The 22,769-nt window shown below is 45.2% G+C and overlaps 2 protein-coding genes and 1 pseudogene across 2 annotated transcripts; 2 read left to right on the forward strand and 1 right to left on the reverse strand.

Moving 5' to 3' along the window:
- Window positions 1-1,959: 1,959 nt before the first annotated feature.
- LOC100840785 lies at window positions 1,960-4,337 on the reverse strand (annotated as a pseudogene).
- Window positions 4,338-7,627: 3,290 nt separating this feature from the next.
- Window positions 7,628-8,920, forward strand: LOC106865575. The gene is made up of 2 exons (XM_014895800.2): window positions 7,628-8,236; window positions 8,550-8,920. Exons 1-2 carry the CDS (start codon window positions 7,759-7,761, stop codon window positions 8,603-8,605), a joined length of 534 nt encoding a protein of 177 aa, XP_014751286.1. The 5' UTR covers window positions 7,628-7,758; the 3' UTR covers window positions 8,606-8,920.
- A 2,655-nt stretch (window positions 8,921-11,575) lies between these two features.
- Window positions 11,576-13,836, forward strand: LOC100845262. Its single transcript, XM_024455507.1, is given in 3 exon segments — window positions 11,576-12,472; window positions 12,475-12,729; window positions 13,456-13,836. Coding segments are annotated over 3 exon segments (1,179 nt in total). The 5' UTR covers window positions 11,576-11,598; the 3' UTR covers window positions 13,506-13,836.
- The last annotated feature ends 8,933 nt before the right edge of the window (window positions 13,837-22,769 follow it).

Raw genomic sequence — 22,769 nt, forward strand, 5'->3', positions numbered from 1 at the left:
CACCATCAAGCCTACCAACTTCTGGATGTTTGACATTTGTGAATAATTAGTCAGAATGGAAATGATATAGGACCAAGGTTGCAATTGGCAAGATTTATGCTAATATGCTTTTCTTTGTTGCCAATCTGAAGCTGTCGTCGCAAACCTAATTTTGTCAATGCTTTGAAGATAGTAGATTACATTAGAGCCGAGAGCAAAAATTTGTGTAATGAGAATAATAGTGTTAGAAAAATATCATTTAGCCAGAAGCCCGGTCGTAACCATACTTCCATTTAGTTCATGTAGCACTATGCTCCTCTAAAGGAGTTCAGCATTCACCGCATGGCTAGTTTAAGTTAATTGACAGGCCTGTCAGATATCTGTCTTCTCTGAAAACAGCTGAACTATGAATGAGTTTCCCATTCCTTACACTGATAAGCAGAGTACTGAATCTCCATTCTTACATTCATTTGTTTACGCAAATTTCGCAGTTATTCAATCTCAAACATGCCCCTCCAGTCTGTTTGACTGATATTGCTTATAGTTAGCTGTTAGTTTGAATTTTGGTGCAGTATAAGCACCATTGGTGACTTGGGTCCTTCTGAGCGTTGGCTGTGAGTTATTAGGCTATGCCGTTGGCATGAAAGTTTTGTTTCCATACTGCTGATGCTTTTTGTTGAATACCTTGTACTCTCGCCCAAAAAAAAAAGAAAAAAAAACTTGTATGAACTTGCTGGATTCAATATATGAATATAGGGCGCAGTTTTGGTTTCCATGCTAAAATGAACCTTCTGAGTTCAGAATTAACATATACTCCCTCCGTCCCATATTAAGTGACATTTTATTAGATGTATCTAGACACTTTTTTAGTATAGATACTATAGATACATTCATATTTTGACAAATTAGAGTCACTTAATATGGGACGGAAGGAGTATCTTGGCAGGTGTAATTGGTGAGCAATGACATGCTTGAGATTTACTCTGTACATTTCGAGGTCGTGCTATAGCGGCAGATTGCCATCTGACCTGCTTGATGATTGTACCTGACAATTGAGCAAATTTACCGTGTTGTTCTGTTGTTGCTATCCTGCAACATAAGTAGTGTTTTCGTTTTTTGTTTCCCTTAGACAGTTTAAGTAAGAACGTTGTTAGTCATCCCAAGTAAGGTTCATCTTGTCGAATTCTTCATGATCATGAGTCGCAAACTACATTACAGCATAACATTTCGTTTTAATTGGGTATTGTTTCTTTCATATTTAGTCGGTGTATTGTTCCTTTCGTACTTGCTGCAACCACTGTGTGTTTGTCAATCCTGAAAAATGGACCATTGTGGCCTTGTGGTCACCATTATGTAGAATTCGTTGTTATCGTGACTTCAGACTTACCCATGTTTGCCCATCAGTAGTTGACTTCAGACACACCCTGGTAACTGGAAAATGTTGGGAGTTATCTATCAGATTTACTACGATAGGAGATTCAATGCACAAGGTTGCAGCTAGTACCTTGAACAAGGTTAGCGATCTCAACCCAACTGATACAGGAACATATATAGGTAGATCTTCAAGAACCAGGAAATGATCTTGGAAATGGCAGAATTATTCACGACTTTGTCCTGATATCTATGTTTTTGGTTTGCACTTTGGTCTTGGAAATGGCTGATGCTGAGGGTTGTAATTTGAACTTTACCACGATGTCAGGGGTTAATATTGATTTCTCATTTTAGCGTGTGCACAACAATTGACAACAATCCTACGTATGTGTTTGGGACAGCTCTTTTTAGTTTGGAGCTGTAGCTGTGGTCACTTCAAAAATGCACAATATAAAACTACTAAACATCTCTCATACCTCCGGCTCCAGCTTCACGAAAAAGTGAAGCTACAAAATGACTAGCTCAACCAAATCCGTGGAGCTGGAGTTGTTCCAAACACATCGTAAGTATAGCTTTAAAAAACTACGGAGTAGTTAGAGAAGCCATGTGGAAAACCGAACCAAGGCAAGGCCTGATATCAAAAACATATATTTTCTCTGAGGAGTTTCGACGACATAGTTTGTCGCAAATACAAAAAATTTAGACTTCTTAAATGCGATAAATGCCCCCCGAATACTAACTAGCAGATTGCTTCGAGCGGATACACAGGTGAAAATGATACATATATATTTCCCAAACGCCAACGAACAGAAAGAACAAGATGAACCATTCACTCGGAAGTATCATTGGCAGTGCTCATGAATCCTCCCAAGAAGCCGCCGCCATTGCAGCTCCCACATAAGACCTCACGCTTCCCTCTACAGAATTTGAAAATTTTCGGCCAGGAGAAGAGATTCCCTAGTTAGTTTAATTCGTTTTGTGATTAAAATGTAGCATGACTAAAGGACCTCTGTCAGTGAGAACGAAGACTTATTTTTACCTGCAAAGCCAGCACATTGCTCCTTCTTTGAATCGGCCATTGAAATGGTCTTCCGAATCCACCCCGCTTCCCTTGCATTGGCCACATGCGATTGCGCCTGTCATTTGGCATAACATTTTTACAAACCGAAACACAGCATTTCAGTCGGTGAGGTCATTGGGCATTAATGCACACAAATTGGCCTTTTTCAGGAAGAGCCACACCAACGTAGGAATTATGGATCTCTGATCCAATTGAAATATTGAGACATGATTTATATAAAATGTCTAATTCTGTTTTAAGCTTCCTCAGCATCTTAGAATTGATCATCCTAGCAACGCGTTGAGTATCTTCTAGTTTAAACAAAAGAAGGTTTACCGTTTCCTTCACAGTCGGCGCAAACAAGACTATGCTTTGACAGGCTTCTTTCCGCCCTGGCCCTTCTCTGTGGCCTGTGTAGATGGAACGATTTTCAGACTTTACAAGAGAACACAACCAAGGAGAAAGAGAAGCTGCGAACATTTTTTTTCTTATCTGAAGAAATAACAATCTGGAGCATATTTTTTTCCTTACCCAGAACAATTTCCCTACCAAACATTAAAAGAGGAAAAGGTAGAGGTTCTATGATAACTCGGCTTGAAACAAGGGATCAACGCGGGAAACCGACTCCAGTGATATGATGCCAAACTGGCCAAACTAAACGGGCATCGAATCCCGTCATGACACCACACCTTAAATTGGAAGCTTTAACGGAAATATATTCACAACACAAACTTATCTGGACTTCCTGGCAAGTACAGTAACACAAAAAAACATGGATGATAACTGATAAGATCAGAGACTGCTCAAACTACTATATACTCCCTCTGTTCCCATTTATAAGATGTTTAGCCATTGTGACAGGACTGTTATGGTGTGCATTTTTCACAAAAAAAACTGTCTTTGTGAGATTGTTTTGTTCATCATGTGAGACATGGCGTCATTTTCTGTAATAGTATCTCTCAAAAAAAAATTCTGTAATAGTGACACCTTCCCATTCATCTACTCATGTAGAAAAACATAAATATCTTCCTCCGCATGCTTGCAACAATTTTCTCTTCCTTACATATCTAATCTCGGACTCTCGCTCGTCGATCATGCAGCTAAGCTAGGCTGATTCCACGACCATGAGTTCATCTATCAGTCTCAACTCTCAAGTAGTCCAACCAAATACAACAGAATCGATCGTCACGCCCTGTCGCCCTTAACTATGGCTTATGAGACCGAGTGTCCGAGTATCAACCAATTCCTGAACTTTTTATTTTGACCACCGATTTCCAGTAAAGAAACCGCCACATAGCACAAATGTTGGACAACAAAGGAAAAGATACAAGTTTTGCACCCTGCACAGCACGCAGGCCGGCCAAGCTAACAGACATCAACAAAACATCTGAAAATGCCACCCAGCAGAAACTGCACCAGGCAACGCACCCAAATTCCCAATTCCTGAACTGAAACAACAACGTCCATGCAACGCACCCAAATTCAAGTGCACTTTTAGCCATGGATGAGAACAGAAGCAAACACAATTCAAGAACGCTAGCAAAAGTAAATCCATCCATCCTTTACGCTCCACTTTATAAGAACACGCATAGGGAATTAGGGGTTATTACTTATTAGGGAGAAAGAAGCAATTAGGCAAGGAAGGCGCCAAGGCGGAGAGTGGCAAGTTAACTAACCTTGGTCTTGACGGAATGGAGCCTGGAGCAGCGAGAGATGGGCCGGAGGGAGATGAAGGGAGGAAGAGGAGGAGGCGAGGTTCTCAGGGCGGTCGGCGCGGCGGAGGCGGCGGTCGCGGTGAGGTTGGAGGTGACCGCCATTGGTGAAGAGCGGGAGCGAGGGAGGAAGCGAGAGAAGGAAGAGCGATGGGCGGCCAACAACGAAGATCAGACACCGTGGAGGCCAATCCACGCCGATAAGGCAAGGCAGCGGCCGATCCAGAGGGGATTTCCTTTGTAATTGTTTCTTAGAGAAGGGGGTTTATTCAAACAAATCTATACTTAATCTCCAGTCCCACTCTCACTGTCGCCCCGGCCCCACCTTACAGTGAAACCAATCCCTTGTCATTGTTGTAGAAGAGGCCTTTTGCCTTTCCTGCGGTTATTTTGTGACATCTTACTTGTGTTTCCACGGGTACCACATCTTATACGGTAAAAATAAATCAAACCCAAACTCAACGAGATACCTCACATTGTACTTGTTACCACGTGTTGGACAAATTTTCTCATGATATTCTACCGTAAAAAGCAGAGGTACGTGTTGAAACAAAAATGTTACCTGGTTCCCACAAAAGATGTTTCGGTTGGCTGGGGCGGACGGTTCCCTCCCGCCGTCGCTTGGATCCCACCTCTGTATAACATGAGAAGTTACCTAGTGCTCGATCAGTAGCGGGTGCGTCTCGCGGACCCCCTACAGCCCTAGGCCACTGAGCGCCACCGCCCGAGAGTTCCACCCATCATTCGTCAGCCCCACGTTCGCCCTTTCATGGAGCTGCCATCGTGGTGCACCACGTTCCCCACGCTCGCTCGTTCGGACCTCGCCTTCCACTTCAACATGCTGCAGTGCGGCCCGGCGCAACGGTTCGGGCCGCCGCCGCCGCAGCTGCACCAGCTCTACTACCCGGGGAGTGAGATGTTCCGCCCCAACGTCCGCCCACGGGCGCACGCTAAACGCTAACGCCGTATGTGCCGTTCCACCCATCTGTCGCCGTGTCCCGCCCACCGATGGATCTATAAATAGCTCAACCTTATATAATTTTCTCGCATCTCCTCATGTTAGTTTAGGTGCTTAGTTCTGTCTTATGGACGCATGCAGCATCACCCCGAGACGGAGTCGCTGGCACGACACGTATCCTGAATCTGCCCGAGGACGTCAAGCAAAACCATAACGGGAAGCTGGTGATGGAGGCCCTCTAGAGGGTTAGTTTTCTCTCAATAAAATCGATGGCTCATTCGCTCAATCTGTGGTTACCTTTTCATGTTGTTGCCTGGAGTTGTTGAGCTTCATGCGCTAGCCAACGCAACCCGTGTGACGGTGAAGAGAAGTCAACACATGTAAACTCCGAGGTATAGTGGATCTAGAGGCCAATACATGGACAGAGGCGGTAAAAGCAATTTTTAAGATAAATTGTGAAAACCAGGACTTGAACTTGAGACCTTTGGCTCTGATACCATGTCAAGCTTCATGCGCTAGCCAACGCAACCAAAAGACCGATCTGATGAAAAAGGCTAGGCAATCCACTTATACACTTGAATAGGAGTTGGATTATGGTCTGGAACTGTCTAGGGGTGGCTATCTATGTGACCGGTGTGAGCCTGCTACTTGGTGTCGAATGTCCAGTGTGAGCCTGCTAATCTGCTATGGCATTCCTCTAGAACTTGGTGTGGTCTTTGTTAGCCTGATTGCAGATGTTCTCTTGAGCCTTCTCTTTGATTACATATCTGTATTGTACTTCCTCAATCCTTAATTAATTGGCGCCAGCTTTTTTTCAAAAAAACCCCTGTAAGTTTTCGAAATAAACCTGCAGTCCACGTTTTATTGGAACTTTTGCGAAAACCTCCCTGTAAATTTTCGAAATTAACGCGCAGTCCACGTTTGATTGGAGATGTGGACTGCAGGTTTATTTTGGAAATTTATAGGTTTTTTTTTGCAAAAAGGCCGATGCCAATTAATTGGGGACAGAGGGAGTCCTGCATAATCTCATATTATGAAGAACCCTTGTGGTCGAGGTTGGATTATTTGAGAGAGCCAGATTGTCGTGGCCGGAAGATCAAGGTACTAGAAAATACCATCTCGTCAATTGCTCATATGTGTGCACTCCGAAAGACCTAGGGGGACTGGGTGTTTTGGATTCGGATTTCATGAATATTAGCTTACTATGTAAATGTTTGTGAAAATTAGAGAATGCAGAGGGGAAATGACAAGATATCTTGAAGAGGAAATATATGTCTAGCAGTCACCGATTTGTTTTCTCCGTTTTTTTTGGGAACCTGTCTGGTCCAATGTCCAATGTCGGTGCCGTTGCTGATGAGCGACATCGTGGAGGAGATCCTCCTTCACCTCCCGCCGAACGACCCCGCATGCCTCGTTCGCGCCTCACTCGTATGCACGCCATAGCGCAGCCTCCTCGCCGGCACTGCCTTCTGCCGCCCATACCAACTTCCACCGCACGCCTCCCATGCTTGCATTCTTCTACTTCATAAAGGCTAGTTTCTCCGGGCTTAGGTTTTACTCCCTCCGTTTCAAATTAAGTGACTTAAATTTGTCCAGATATATATATAAAATATATATATATATATATATGCCTAAAAACGTCTAAATATACTCTCTCCATCCAACAATAAGGGACATATTAGAGTTCGGTTGACCAAGTCTTTGATCACAAATTACTTCATGAATGTGTGACTAATGTGATTAAAATCATAACCATAAGTAAATATTTTTGAGTAAAATATAATGGATATGAAACTATGTTATATAACTTTATATTAATAGAGTAATTTGTGGTCAAAGCATTGGTCAAAAGAAAACTAATACGCACCTTGTTATTGGACGGAGGCAGCATTCATACGGCAGCGGACGGAGTATATATAGCGAGGTTCTAAAAATCCGGAATACTCCGGTGGTCTTGTTTTTTTTTTATTTCTTACAAGTCCAACGGTCCCACTCTCGCTGTCGGTCCGGCCCCACGTGTCAGTGAAACTAATCCCTAGGCACAGCTTCGTCTCCCCCAACTTGTCTCTGCTTCTGAAACCCTCGCCTTCCATTCCATCCAATGTCGGTGCCGTCGCTGATGAACGACGTCGTGGAGGAGGTCCTCCTCCGGTTCCCTCCCGACGACCCCGCGTGCCTCGTCCGCGCCTCCCTCATCTGCAAGCCCTGGCGCCGCCTCCTCGCCGGCGCCGCCTTCCGCCGCCGCTACCGCGAGCTCCACGGGGGACCTCACCTGCTGGGCCTCCTCCACAGCACCAATTTCGGCTACAACTCACGATTCTCCCCCCACCTCCGCCTTCCGCCCCGCCGAACCTGACCACTTCAAGTGGCACCTGCTCGATTGCCGCCACGGCCGCGCCCTCTTCTACACAACACACCCGCCGTACATTGAAGAGCATGTCGTATGGGACCCCTTGACGGACGAGCAGCCTGCGCGGAGCAGAGCACTGGGGCGGTGCTCTGTGCCGTGGAAGGCTGCGACCACACCGGCTGCCAGGGCGGGCCCTTCCGTGTGGTCTTCCTCTACTCCGAAATTGGGATGTCCATGTTCTACTTCTGCTGCGTATACTCGTCGGAGACTGGCGCGTGGAGCGAGCGGGTCTCTTTTTCACGACCCTTGCGGGAGGATTGCTGTCGAGATGGCACCTAGCGTCCTAGTGGGAGATGTCCTCTACTTCAATGCCTCTGGCTCTAAGGACATCATCGAGTACCAGCTTACCACGCCTCGCTTGTCAATTTCCGAGTTGCCACTCCTGTCTGATGGGAGACTCATGGTGGCGGAAAATGGTGGGCTGGGTTTCGCTAGCTTGGATGACACGAGCCTAACCCTGTGGTCAAGGCAGACAACCACCAAGGGAGAAGAGAGATGGGCGCAATGCCGGGCAATCGATCTCAAGAAACTGCTTCCTGATGGCAGCGTCCCAGTCTCGCGATGGGAACATTATCCTAGCGCATCTTTGAGTGGTGTTGCTGAGCGTGCTGGTATCATTTTTGTGGCCACGGGTCTTTGTGTCTACATGGTTGAACTCAAGTCAGGACGAGTCAGAAATGTGCTCGTGCTCGATGAGCTCGATCCACGCCAGGCAGTCGTTCCTTACATGAACTTCTACTTTCCAGGTATTAGTTGCATGCCTTCTGTGATTTTTCAGTCGGCACTTACATTTTGAAAATATGTCACTTGGAATCATAATGATATAGATGATAGCTTCTCGTAAAAAAATATGACGCTTATGCAAGGGCTCATGAAACAGAGCTTCTCTTTTCATCTCTGGAGTAGCAAGTCCATCTTCTCTTAATGATTTTTCTCAAGTGTGACTGTTACTTAGGGAAGCTGTTGTTGATAAATTATGTTGTTTGGGTTAGTGCAACTTGTCGGTCCTTGTTCTGTGAGGAGCAGCTGGTTTGATTTCTGAATGTTGTATTTCTGCAGCAATGGAAGCAGTTTCTGCGGACGAGGAGGACCAGCAGGGAGTGTATTTCCAATGACAAACCCTATATGCTGGAACAAGGTGGATTTTACATATATCGCTGCTGGGGCTTTGGGGGGTACACAACTCTTTATAGCACAAGTTGGGCTTCTTTGTAAGGTGGTAAACCATTCGTATTCTTCCTTCCCCCCTGGCTCTTTAGTTTGGAACATCAGCTTGCAGTGAAAAGCTGGACTGCCTGCTATTTTGCCAAGAAATATCAATGCTTAAGAAAATGAGTGTATGAACTATGAAGTGAAAACACCATATGGTATGTGTAATCTCGGATGCATTGAGTTGATTACTATGCTACCTTTAATTTGGTTTGCTTTAACTTGTTGTGCGTTGAAATTGGCTGGATATGACTAGAAACTTATTAATTATTAGTGTCTTCTTTCTGTGAAAACTTATCAATTTATTTATTCATGTTACCTTGTGCCCAATCTGGAGCAGATATACAAAGCCTAATCTTGTAAACCTACAAAATCAGATTCCTCTTATATGTGTTGAACTATCCCGTGGTGGAAAGCTCCACGCATTGTATCTTTTCAGGCTGCTGTAATGTCAGATTCACGCAGCCAGTTAAGAATACAATGATCAACCAATTAAACTTGAATCTATCTTGAACCCTTTGTGATTCCAGCTCTTGATTTTTGCCTCCAGTTTAAATTTTATCCTGTTTGAGCTGACGTTCAGTTCATGCTTGGCAAGGCCACATGGAAATGAAGATTATGTTTGATCCGCCTTTTATTTAATCTTCTAGTACTTGAACATGTCTGATTCTGTTTCACTTTACAACAAGCTTTTCAAGGCATGCACTTGGACCTGGAATTGCAAGTATTGGAGCTAATTAAGACCCTGTTTGTGTGTTTTCGGTTGGTATAATATGCTAAACCTGAAGAAATGGTTGTGCAAAATGCATTTAAGTGATTAGAGGGGCATTACATCTGGTGTGTTCATCCAGTAGGATCCTGTGGTTGTAAATTTTCAGATTTGCATTTCACTACGTACGGTGCCCTTTGCAACCCCTTCTCATAGATTTGAGATGTCCTTTTGTGGTTGTCATGTAGGAGTATTTCCATCAGCGAAAGAAACAAAAATGCTAAATGTTTAGTCAGACTGTAGTTTATATTTGACTTTTCAATTAGCGATATAAGGGAAACTGAAAATAGAAAATCTAATCAAAATTCGGAATTTGCAGTGAAATTACATTAGATAACCTTTTATGTTCTTCTGGGTTGTAAGTTCTTTATGTACGGCCACTTGGAACTTAAGATACATTTACCCTGTTTTTTTTTTCCCGCAGAGGATTGAATCCGCGTGTTTTGGTTTAGTATATATTGTGTTTCTTGAACAAGGCTGCCGGATCACATATTCAGCTTCGTCTATTTTTTTGACCATGGACCTGACATATTGTGACCAAACTAGGCTTCCAGAGATGGATGATTCACATAAACAAATCGCAAGGGATGTCTAAGAATAATAATTGTTATGCCTCAAAAGGAAGCCAAATGTTTGAAGCTGTCACTGCTTGTGCTACCAAACCATCCAGCTGCCCGCATGCTTTAATATTTCTTTATTAGAATTTATGGAGCCTTTCCCATATTTTATGAAAATTGTGATGCTATTTTATTTCCTTGTTATTGATTTCTCCATAAATTCTCTTCGTTCTTTTGAAAAGTTACAATGGATTTTTTGAAGAATTGTATTTTCTCCAATCTAGAGAAGACATACTGATCCCAGACTTGTAAACCTACAAAATCACATAATCCTACCTCATATATGTGTGAATAAACTATAGCATGGTTAAAAAGCAGAATGCACTAACTTTCCAGGTTGATCTAAATTCTGAAGGCAGACTACCGCAGTTGTTAGTACAAGACAGTGAGCTGTCCATGGACTCTTGAGTCTTGACTCTGCTGCAAGTGCTCTGTTTTAGGTCGGTTTGTTTAACCAAGAGAACTGCAAGTCATCATGGTTGATCTGTATGTTTATTCTCTTGAATTGTTTGTGATTGTGGCATACAATCTATGCTCATTTGAGCTAAACTTCATTTCATGTTTGGCTAGGCCACTTGGAAGCGAAGATACGCTGAATCTGTTTTCTGTTCTTCTGAAAATTTGACATGTCTGGTTCAGCTTCATTTCTTAAACTGATGATGTCCCGAATAGTAGCCAGCATAAATTTAGGATTGGAGATGTTGAAGTTAATGCAACGCATGGTTGATCAAGTATTGCAAAGCCTGCTGGGAATATTGGGCAAGCATGGGGCCAGGAGCTGACATGGTTTTTCATACAGTTTCTTAATTTTATGGAAACTCACAGCGAGGATTCAGTCTATATTGCATGATAGATCAACTGCATTCCTTAACCTGCACCAGAGTTTTTCACTTTCTTAACAGAAACAGACTTGAACTGGGAAGAATAGACTTCAGTTGTAATCCACAGTAACGGATATTTCCAATTGTTGACCATTCAGACACCGCAAACCCTTGTTTTTGGGTATACACTACTGCTTGTTTAACTTATATTTTATCTTTCGAAATGTAAATCCTTGTCGAGGTGATCCACCTCCTGTCGGATTTGGATATGAAGTTTATTACTCCATCCGACTCATATTAATTGTCTCAAATTTGCTCAAATATGGATATATTTATGTTTAAAAAACGTCTAGATACATGTAATATTTCGACAAATAATTTTGACCGGAGGGAGTAGTAATCTCATACTTTGCTTAGTTTAAAAATTACTGGCAAGTTTTTAAAAAATTATGTGGACTTGTGTGCGAATTGCAAGGTTAACACTTAACACACTACTATGACACTATCTGAAACACGTTTCTGAAAGAGCGGAGGGAAACAGCGGAGTCCAAACTGACGCGGGAAAGGTTTCTACTCGCGCGTCCCACCGCTCTTTGGCGTTAAAGCTTGAATTTGTTGCCCGCCAATCCGTGTCGATATATAAAGCAAATCGGCCCGTTTCGTCCGGCCCATTAAACCCCCTCGACCTAACCATGGCCACGCCGCCGCCGAAGCGCCCTCGCCACGCGCACGCGCCGGCGGCGCCTCAGACGACCATCGCCGACCTGGTGCCGGAGATCCTCCTCCGTGTCCCGCCGGACAACCCCGGGAGCCTCGTGCGGGCTTCCTCCGTCTGCTGGCGCTGGCGCCGCCTCCTCACGGACCAACCTTTCCTCCGCCGCTACCGCGCATTCTACCGAACACCTCCCATGCTCGGCTTCGTCGTCAACCTCAAGGAGCACTTCGACGGCATGGCCCGGTTCGTCCACTCCTCCTTCGTCCCCTCGGCCCCCGACCGCGCCGGCATGAACGTGCTCGACGCCCGCCATGGCCGCGTGCTCCTCCACGGCGTCGAGCGCCGCCGGGGTCTCGTCGTCTGGGACCCCGTCACGGACGAGCAGCGGAAAATCCCCGGCATGCCGGCGTACATCGACGGCTTCAACGCCGCCGTGCTCTGCGCCGCCGCCGGCTGCGACCACCTCGACTGTCGCTGCAGCCCCTTCATGGTGGCCTTCGTCGGCTTCGGCGGCGACGGCATCACGTTCGCCTGCACCTACTCCTCGGAGACCGGCAACTGGAGCGAGCGGGTCAAGATCGAGGAGCCGGCGTCCATCGATGACCGGCCCAGCGTCCTCGTGGGGAACACGGTCTACTTCGCCTGCGATCCCTGGATCCGTTCCAAGATCATCGCGTACGACGTCGTCGCGCAGGAGCTCTCCGTGATCTGGCCGCCGCCCCAGCATGATGACTACTCCTGCACCGCCATCATGAAGGCGGAGGACGGCTCGCTTGGGTTTGCCGGCGTGCAGAATGCCCGGTTCTTCGAAGACAATTCCAATGCCAGCATCCACCTGTGGTCGATGAAGCCCGGCCTGACGGATATCCGGAGTAGACGGAGCAGAGAGTCATCCGGCACAAGACGCTGCTTCGCACAAGTGGCCTCAGGAAGCCACCTCAGATTGTCGGCTTCGCGGACGGCCTCGGCCTCGTTTTCGTAAGGACCGGTAACACGGTGATGTCCATGGACCTCAGGACAGGCCATGTCCGTAAGGTGTACACCTGCAGGGCAAGCAACTATGAAGTTATCATCGTTCCCTATATCAGCTTCTACACTCCAGTTACAGGTTTATTTATGTCTGCTTGGTTGTGAATTGAGATCTGGGAATATATACCCATTTGCCCAGGCTGCTAGTAGTATTCCCATTAGACACACAAAACTACAATAGTGTGGAAGATTGAATGTCATACTCCCTCCGTACCAAAATAAGTGACGTGAATTTGTGTAAGAAAATACAATGATGACTTGTGATTATTTAGTCCGGCGGCTTGTACTATCCAATTTAATCACATAACAATGTAGAAGATTGTAATCTCATATGCATCTAGTTGCCCTTGCTATATTTTGAAACTTTTCTTATGTTTCAGCCTCTTAGGGGGAACCTGGTTGATTCAAATTACTATCGACATTCCTTGAAATTGGATTAGATGCAACTAGGGATTATTGTGAATGGTTGAAACTTCTACATCCTTGAAATATTACATGTATCTAGACGCATTTTAGGAATAAATACATCCATATTTAGGCAAATTTGAGACAAGAATTATTAAACGGAGGGGATGATAGCTTCTCGTAAAAAATATGGACGCTTATGCAAGGGCTCATGAAACAGAGCTTCTCTTTTCATCTCTGGAGTAGCAAGTCCATCTTCTCTTAATGATTTTTCTCAAGTGTGACTGTTACTTAGGGAAGCTGTTGTTGATAAATTATGCTGTTTGGGTTAGTGCGACTTGTCGGTCCTTGTTTCTGTGAAGAGCAGCTGGTTTGATTTCTGAATGTTGTATTTCTGCAGCAATGGAAGCAGTTTCTGCGGACGAGGAGGACCAGCAGGGAGTGTTCTGAATGCATTTATACACTTAGTCATGTCTAAAAACATCCAAATTTTGACAAACTTGAGACATCTTTTATTGGACGGAGCAAGTACTCATGTATGTATATATGTGTGAATGAACGAGTCAGTGAAGCTGTCCAGGGACTTTTGACTCTTTTTTAGGTCGGTTTGTTTAACCAAGAGAACTGCAAGTCATCATGTTTGATTTGTACGTTTCTTCTCTTGAATTGTTTGTGATTGTGGCATACGATCTGTGCTCATTTGAGCTAAACTTCATTTCATGTTTGGCTAGGCCACTTTGAAGCGAAGATACGCTGAATCTGTTTTCTGTTCTTCTGAAAATTTGACATGTCTGGTTCAGCTTCATTTCTTAAACTGATGCTGTCCCGAATAGTGGCCAGCATAAATTTAGGATTGGAGATGTTGAAGTTAATGCAGCGCATGGTTGATCAAGTATGGCAAAGCCTGCTGGGCATATTTGGCAAAGATGGGGCTAGGAGCTGACATGGTTTTTCATCCAGTTTCTTAATTCTATGGAAACTCACAGCGAGGATTCAGTCTATATATTGCATGATAGATTAACTGCATTCCTTAACCTGCACCAGAGTTTTTTACTTTCTTAAGACACCGCAAACCCATGTTTTTGGGTACTAGCTAAATACCCATGCGTTGCTATGGATAAAGCAAATTAGACTACTCAATAAATTAGACTAAAATAACTATTACATAATATTAGTGGCACTTTCTATCCAATTAGAATTTGGTGACAGACATTATCCACATGTCAGCCTTTTGCAATAGGTTTAATTTTCATTTTGATTTCCCATTTGAGCAAAATATGGTCGGGTTCCACCATCAACAGATAACGGAACAAATAGGTTTAATTGTTTGCATTAGAAAAAAGGGGATGTTTTTTTTGGCAATAAAAGAGAGGAGGTTTTTTCTTTACAACAAAAAGAGGTGGTGGACCACCGCCACCAATTGGCTCTTTTGTAAGAGTAAAAATGCACTGATGCTTGTTTAACTCATATTATATCTTTCGAATCTTAAATCTATATGGATGACCTCGTCGAGGTGATCCTCCTCCGCCTCCTGCCCGGATTTGGATATGAAGTTTATTAGTAATCCCATAGTTTGCTTAGTTTAAAAATTACTGGCAAAATTTTCAAAAATTCAGTTGGCTTGTTTGTGAATTGCAATGTTAACACACTACTATGATACTCCAATATAAGTTTCTGAAAGAGCGGAGGGAAATAGCGGAATCCAAACTGACATATCGGCGGGAAAGGTTCCTACTTTTGAATTTGTTCCCCGCCAAACCGTGTCAATATATACAGCATCGACCCGATTGACCGATTCGTCCGGCCCATTAAGGGGCTGCTTGGATTCCAGCCGCCGCTCGCCAAACCAATTTGTAGGTTGTTGACTGCTAGCAGGGTCTCCATTTGGATCAGAACCAAAAATCTACATCCATGCCAATTATTTGGTCACCACGTTGTGTTTCTGCGTGCGGGCTATACCTGGGCATGGGTGGCCCGCCCCGAAGCCCGGTACACCGGGCTTGGGCTTCACTTTTCTGCCCAAAGCCCGGCCCGAAAGCCCGAAAAAAAGCCCAAAATGGCTTAAATTGAGTATTTTTAAGAAAATAGGTATAAAAATACATTTATTTATTCCAAAAATAATTATTCTAATGCTTAAATGACCTATTTTCGGGGTTTCAGGACGGGCCGGGCTCGGGCTTCAGGTTTGACCGTCAGGCTTTTATGAAGTCGGGAAAGCCCGGCCCGAACCCGGCCCGGCTCGGCGTTTGCCCAGGATAGTCCGGGCACTGGCGAAAGGGTGGCGGCAAAATCCTCCGCCAAATCGTTGGCACGCCAATTTTGGCGAGGCTTCCACACGCGTGATCCAAACTGTTAGAATTGTAGTTGTATAGCCATGTTATATCCCCATTGTATAAGGGGTTTTCTGCATATTTGCCACACCTGTACCTGTATATATACTGGCCTTTGGCCTCCTGGAAATACAAGTTGCATATTTCCTAACATGGTATCAGAGCCTAGGATTTGCTTTTCCACCGCACGCGCAACTCGTGCAAATTGAATCGTTTTCTCTAATCTCAGAATCGATTCCTCTCTAATCTCAGATCGATTCCTCCCTATGATCGAATCAGATCGAATCCCGTCGATTCAGATCAAACCGATCTGATCGATTCGCTACAGCTCTCTCCCCTGCCCGCGCACGGCAGCCGCAGCTCTTTCTTCCCTGCCCGTCCCCGCGTGGCAGATGTTGAAGTTATCTCATCTCCGCCGGCCGCCTGCTGCTGCACGGGTCTTCGTCAGCCGCTGCTGCCTCGTGGGATCTTCGTCAGCCGCTGCTGCCTCACGGCTTCACCCCGGCCGCTGGCCCTTTGATCGGGCGAGTCCTCTGTTCCGCTGCTCTGTTTCTTCGAACAGCAGCGTAGCAGTTTCCGATCTAGTTAAAAAAAAGAAGACGAAGAAGAGAGAAACAGGTACAATGACGTCCTCCGGCTACGTTGCTATACATCACTGTCCGGTGATTTTTGAGGGGTGAAAGGGAAACCTTGCCCCTGTATGGGTTTTGATGAATGATGACAACATGGTTAAGGAACTAATGACTTACACTAAGTGTTTCAGGTTTTAGTTCCTCAGAAGAGTTGGTTCAACCAGCATCGATGACCCCTAAAAATTGAAGTACAGGTACTGGCTTGAAGTATGAAGAACTCAGTTAAGAACGGTGAAGAACATGAAGCGTAGCATTCTTCATAGTCTTTTCATAGCTTTTTCTTCACTTGAGTATAGGAACGTCGTACTATTAAGGGGGGTTTGAAGTGTGGAGCTGGTTCAGGTGAAACCTATTCTCCATGTTTAGCTTAGGCGAAAACCATTTTCTGTGTGTGTTTTTCGTCGGAGTGAAGAATAAAGCATTTCAGCCTTCACAGAAACTTCCGCGTGAAGCCTTCACTCTGATTTCAAATGTGTTTGAAAATCTGTCACTTTCGTGCTTGACCACCTAATCTAACCGTTGTGAGACAAAGTGATAAAGTGTGAGCTGAAGTCTTAGGGATCACTTTATCCAACGGGTGACAACGGCTAGATCAGTTGTGGCCAAGGCTATATAAGATGACCCACCCCGAAGGAGTTCGGTGGGGATCCCCAGTGAGTTGTTTTGAAGAACACCTGATAAAACCCTTAGAGCTGAACTGAGCGTGAAGAATGGGATCCCCTCTCTAGCCGAGCACTTGAAGCTTGTTACTCTTGGTGATTGGCATCACCTAGACGGCTAGGAGTCAGCATTGAAGAGCAATCAAAGATTGTGATTTGCCATCAACCAGTCTGTGAAGGTCCGGAGATCACCTCAAGATCTACACGAGTAACTAGGCGAGACTTAGGTGTTAGCTAAGGAGGATTGGGTGGACTTGTGTGTCCGCGAGTCTTGTGTGACTCAGCCCCCTCAACGGAGACGTAGGATTGTGCCAACAATCTGAACTTCAGAAAACAAATCCCTGTGTCTTCAGTCCTGGTGATCTCGTTTCTCAACTTTTACTCTCTGTTGAAGTATAACTGATTCTTTGTGTTCTGTCTTCATTGTTGCTGCTATAAACCTATTCATCTTTCTTCTTTCCGCTGCTACTGTAAAATTGCTAGGTGTTATCCCTGTTGTTGAAGTACTGTGACTGTCTTCAGCCTTCAGTCTTCATTTTTGAAGAAAGAATTAAAACTGGTCACATTCACTCCCCATCTATGACGTACTCGATCTTTCACTAGGATCAACTACACGGACTTCGTTGCCCACATGCGCATCCACACGCGCGGTCTTGGACTTTGGGGCGCTCTTTCCGGCGAGGTGCCGTGTCCACCGTCTCCCGTTCAACCGGTCGAGCCTTCTCCGCCGGTCCCTCCGACTGTTGATCCGACGGCTTCCCAGGATATTGTTGCTGCTGCCAAGAAGGCCGACGATGCTGCTGTTGTTGCCTATGAGCAACGGCTCTCCGACTATAAGCTTGCACTTGATGATTTTCGTGTTGCGCTTATTGCTGCCTACACACGCTGGATGTATGCAGATGCTCGTGCCTCGGCTGTTCTTGTTTCCAGTGTTTTGCCCCAGTTCTCCTTCGAGATTGTCAGCTTCTCCTCGGCGTTTCAAATGTGGACTCACCTGAGCCAGCGTTATCAGCCCTCTGGTGATGCTCTATACCTCTCCGTGGTTCGTCAGGAGCACGAACTTCGACAAGGTGATGCTACCATCGATGAATTCTATTCTCGGAGCTCAGCTATTTGGAGACAGCTTGATTCTCTTCGCTCCACTGGTTGTGGCACTTGTGCGTGCTGTCAGACTGCTCGTGCTGATAAGGAGTTCCACCGTCTCTACGAGTTTTTGTCTTGGCTCCGTAAGGAGTTCGAGCTGCGGCATGCTCAGCTCTTTGCACGGGTCCCTCGTGTCACTCTACTGCAGGCACTCACCGAGCTTCGTGCCGAGGAGACTCGTCTGCGTGGTGCTGGTTTATTGGAGGTTCCCACCGTCCTTGCTGCTCGACCACCTACTACACCTCATTCCAGTGCCTCAGCTCCCCTGCTGCCTACTCCGGCGGGTGGATCACGCCCTCCCTCTGGTGGTGGTTGCCCTCATTGCACCTACTGCGAGAAGGATGGTCACAATTATTCTTCCTGCTTCAGGCGGAAGCGGGATCTTTCTTGTGCTTCTTCGTCTTCGGGCACCGGATCGTCTACTTCGACTTCTGCATTGACATCCTCGGCCTTGTCATCCATCGAGCAGGAGATCGCACGTCTTCGTCGTATGCTTGCTGCTACTGGTTCTCCCTCAGCAGGTTCTGCTACTGAGTCTTCTAGCACTGAGAGACCGCCTCCACAGTCAGGTACATTCCCGTGGATTCTCGATTCTGGAGCATCTTTTCACATGATCTTTGATTCTTCTATCTTGTCCTCCCTTAGACCTTTAGATTCTCCAGTTCATGTTCTTACAGTTGATGGTATTTCTCTTCCGGTTGCTAGTCAAGGCATTCTTAGCAATTCCACTTTCCATGTTTCTCCTGTTGCTCAGGTTCCTCGACTCACCATGCAGTTTCTTTCTGCTGGTCAGCTTACTGACTCTGGTTGTCGCGTCATTCTCGACGCTGACTCTTGTTCTGTTCAGGATCGTCGCACGAGCGCTTTGGTTGGAGCTGCCCCCCGGCGTCGTGACTCTCAGGGCCTCTAGGAGTTTGACTGGTTTCGTTCTCCTTCCTCTGCCCCTGTCGCCAGCCTTTCAACTCCAGTTGTTACGTCTACTTGCTCTTTTCAGCAGTGGCACCATCGTCTTGGTTATCTATGTGGTTCTCGTCTGTCGTCTTTAGTTCGTCGAGGTCTTCGGGGGCTGTCTCAGGAGATGTGTCATTAGATTGTCAGGGTTGTAAACTCGGTAAACAGATTCAGTTACCATATCCTCATAGTGAGTCAGTGTCTAAGCGTCCTTTTGATCTTGTTCACTCAGATGTTTGGGGTCAGGCTCCCTTCGTTTCAAAAGGGGGTCATCGCTACTATGTTCTTTTTATAGATGTTTTTTCACGCTACACTTGGATATACTTTATGTCTTCTCGTAGTGAGGTTTATCTATCTATCAGAAGTTTGCTGCCATGGTTCACACCCAGTTCCACACTCCTATTCGTGTTTTCCATGCAGATTCTGCTGGTGAGTATACCTCTCGTTCTCTACGCGGATTCCTTGCTCAGCAGGGCATGCTTGCTCAGTTCTCTTGTCCCGGTGCTCATGCTCAGAATGGTGTTGCTGAGCGCAAGCATCGTCATCTACTTGAGACGGCTCGAGCCTTGATGATCACTGCCTCTCTTCCTCCTCACTTTTGGGCTGAGGCGGTATCTACCGCTGCCTATCTTATCAACATCCAGCCATCCTCTGCTCTAAAAGGTGGCATTCCTCTTGAGCGTCTTTGGGATCGCTCTCCTGATTACTCTGAGCTTCGGTCATTTGGCTGCGTTTGCTACGTTCTTCTAGCTGATCGCGAGCGGACCAAGCTGACCGCTCACTCTGTTGAGTGCGTCTTCCTCGGCTATGATGATGAGCACAAGGGCTATCGGTGTTGGGATCCGAATACTCGTCGGATATGGATTTCTCGGGATGTGACTTTTGATGAGTCTCATCCTTTCTATCCCCGCCCATCTTCTCCCGAGGTTACCCCTGTAGAGTATCTCTCCTTCCTGATTCTTCCCGATACATCTATACCAGCTAGTCGATTATCTGCTCGTTCCACTGTGTCTTCACATCCTCCCTTTGAGACTTCACCCCCGTCGTCTCCTCCCCACACACCAGATTCTCCCGATCAGCCACAACATTCTCCTGATGCTCCATCTACCTTGGTTCCACCTGTGCCTTCCTATCCTTTTTCTACACCTGTCGTTCTCGACTTCCGGCTACTCCGGTTTCCCCTGTTCGGTTATCTTCCCCTGATATTTCGGACTGTCCTGTTCAGTTATCTTCCCCTGTTCAGACTTCAGATGTGCCTGGTCCTTCAGGTGAGGCCTCGTCTACCATGCAGCCTCCCGTTCGTTCATATGGCCTCCGCGCTCGTCCGCTTCCTGTAGTTGACCATCATGGTTTTGCTGGCGCTACTCCTCTTGAGCCATCCTCTTATCGTGATGCTGTTGTTCATCCTGAATGGCAGCATGCGATGGCCGAGGAGATTGCTGCCCTTGAGCGCACTGGCACGTGGGATATTGTTTCTCCTCCTCCCCGTGTTCGTCCTATCACTTGCAAGTGGGTCTACAAGGTTAAGACTCGCTCTGATGGTACTCTTGAGCGCTATAAGGCGCGTCTTGTGGCTCGTGGTTTTCAACAGGAGCATGGTCGTGATTATGATGAGACCTTTGCTCCTGTGGCTGATATGACCACTATTCGCACTCTTCTTGCTGTGGCCTCTGTTCGTTACTGGTCTATTTCCCAGCTCGATGTCAAGAATGCCTTTTTTAATGGTGAGTTGCGTGAGGAGGTCTACATGCAGCCACCTCCTGGGTATTCTGTTCCTGACGGCATGGTTTGTCGTCTTCGTCACTCTCTCTATGGCCTTAAGCAGGCCCCTCGTGCCTCGTTTGAGCGCTTTGCCTCTGTGATCACTGCTGCTGGTTTTTCCGCCAGTGCACATGATCCAGCGCTCTTCGTCCACCTTTCTCCTCGAGGTCGGACTCTCCTTCTCCTCTATGTTGATGATATTGTGGCGACCCAAACCCGTAAGGATCCAGAATCTCTGTGTATTCTGTAACAGTCTCTGGATCAATAGCTAGTACACACAGTCCAAGATGAAATACCAAAAACACATGTCTTTTTATTAACGATAAACAATAATCCAGAGTACATATTTTATAATACACAGCGGAAAAATCAAATTGAACACCAATGAGTCCATCAACGCCACAGGCTTGTTGAGTATAGACCCGCAACCCTGCGTAACCTTTCTTCATACGTCAACATCTGCACATGATAGGTGCAGGTCAGTACATTGAATGTACTTGCAAGTAGATACCTGTGTGGTTAGGAGAAATGCAAGTACATGCTTAAGGATAAGTCCTAAATAGGATTCTACGGTTTCTTTTGCAAAAAGCCAGTTTTGGATTTTGAAATTCTCATAATACATTTTCTTTGGAAAACTCTAACTCTAGAATTTTGTAGAAAATAGTTTTGAAAACTAATATGTCAAGTGGAATCTGCACCACAAGACTTAACTTTGTGATCTGCCATCCGTGCTTCGATGACTCACAAAGCTTTCCCTTACTATGCATTCTGGGTCAAACTGACACTCACATAGTAACCCTAACTCATTCCGTGGATACTTCCATCGAGTAGAAACTCATTCTGTGGATACCATCGAGTCAAAACAGTTTTTGAGTTTGAAAACAAAACTTAGAAGATCTCCTCTTGACCAGACTTAGTAGCTCAATTCGCCCGTAACCAGGGGCATGGCTAATCGATTAGATTGACACTCTGCAGAGGTTTGTACACTTTACCCACCATACACAATCAGTCCAAAGTGTTGCCTAACGACAAGCGTGGGCAACAGGTAAAGATTGTGACGAAGTTTTTCACTAGAAGCCCCCTATACTTAATCCTGGCACCGCCCGCCCCATATGAGCTCATTGGCCCCTCTCCGGATGACGATACCCAAGTAAGGGTTTCCCGCTAGTAACTCGACTAAGCCAGAGCCATAATAGCAAGTGGTTGTACAGGTAAGCTTTTGGGTTCTATTGGAAAAGACTTGAACTTTTTGATACTGGACGGCGGTCCCCACCGAAATCCTGAGCATCTGCAGAACCGAACAGGATGTTGCCCTTGTCGACAACCAAAAATGGTCTCAGACATACCATTCTGTCCAGTGGAAAACATTTTTGGTTTTATTTCGAAAATATTTTTCCAAACATATACCGGCTCAAGCTGAGCATTTAATATTTTGAAAATAGTTTTGGATCCCTCCCGGTACAATAATGTAGCAAGCACTTTGTAAAAACATACAAGTAATAACTTAGGGTAATTGGTGGCATGGCAAACAACCTGTAGGCATACTACATAGGTCATAACTAATAATTTGCGAACGCATTTTGAAAATACTTTATAGAGAATAAGACCTCCACAGGCGTTCTTACAATTTGTAGAACAAAGTAGCATATGCAAAAATATAGGATTCTAGATGATCAAAGGTATCACTTGCCTTGGCCTGTGTTGATACAAACTTCTTCTTCACGACACTCGGTATAATCGCACTCCGAATCATCTATCGTGAAGAACAAATAACAACAATAACCACTTTGTTCGATAACTCCAAATAAATCCAAATGAAGAACCAAAAGTGATAATCGACGATTATCTTTATTGCTAAAGCATAGGATAGGGTTTTAGAAAGAATGGATATGGTTTGATAGGTATTATAACTAAGGAATAAATACTAAGCCCTTAATATCCCACATGTTTTATTTATGAAAACATGAACAATGCACAACTCACGATTCAACTAAAGTTAATACAAGATATGCAACATTATGACAAAGTTATCATGCAAACTATGCATCTTAGGTGAACATGATAGATAATAAAAAGCATCAAGTTAATTGTTGTTATAGCATGCTATGTTGTTGTTATTTAGCTAAAGTAATTAATTTGAATGCATCTATGCAATGCAAACACAACTATACATTTAATTTATCAATGCAAATTGATAAAGCTACATGAGAGTTAATTTTATTAGTTGTTTCTTATTAA

This window comes from Brachypodium distachyon, chromosome 5 (assembly GCF_000005505.3).
Source record: "Brachypodium distachyon strain Bd21 chromosome 5, Brachypodium_distachyon_v3.0, whole genome shotgun sequence".
Lineage (NCBI taxonomy): Eukaryota > Viridiplantae > Streptophyta > Magnoliopsida > Poales > Poaceae > Brachypodium > Brachypodium distachyon.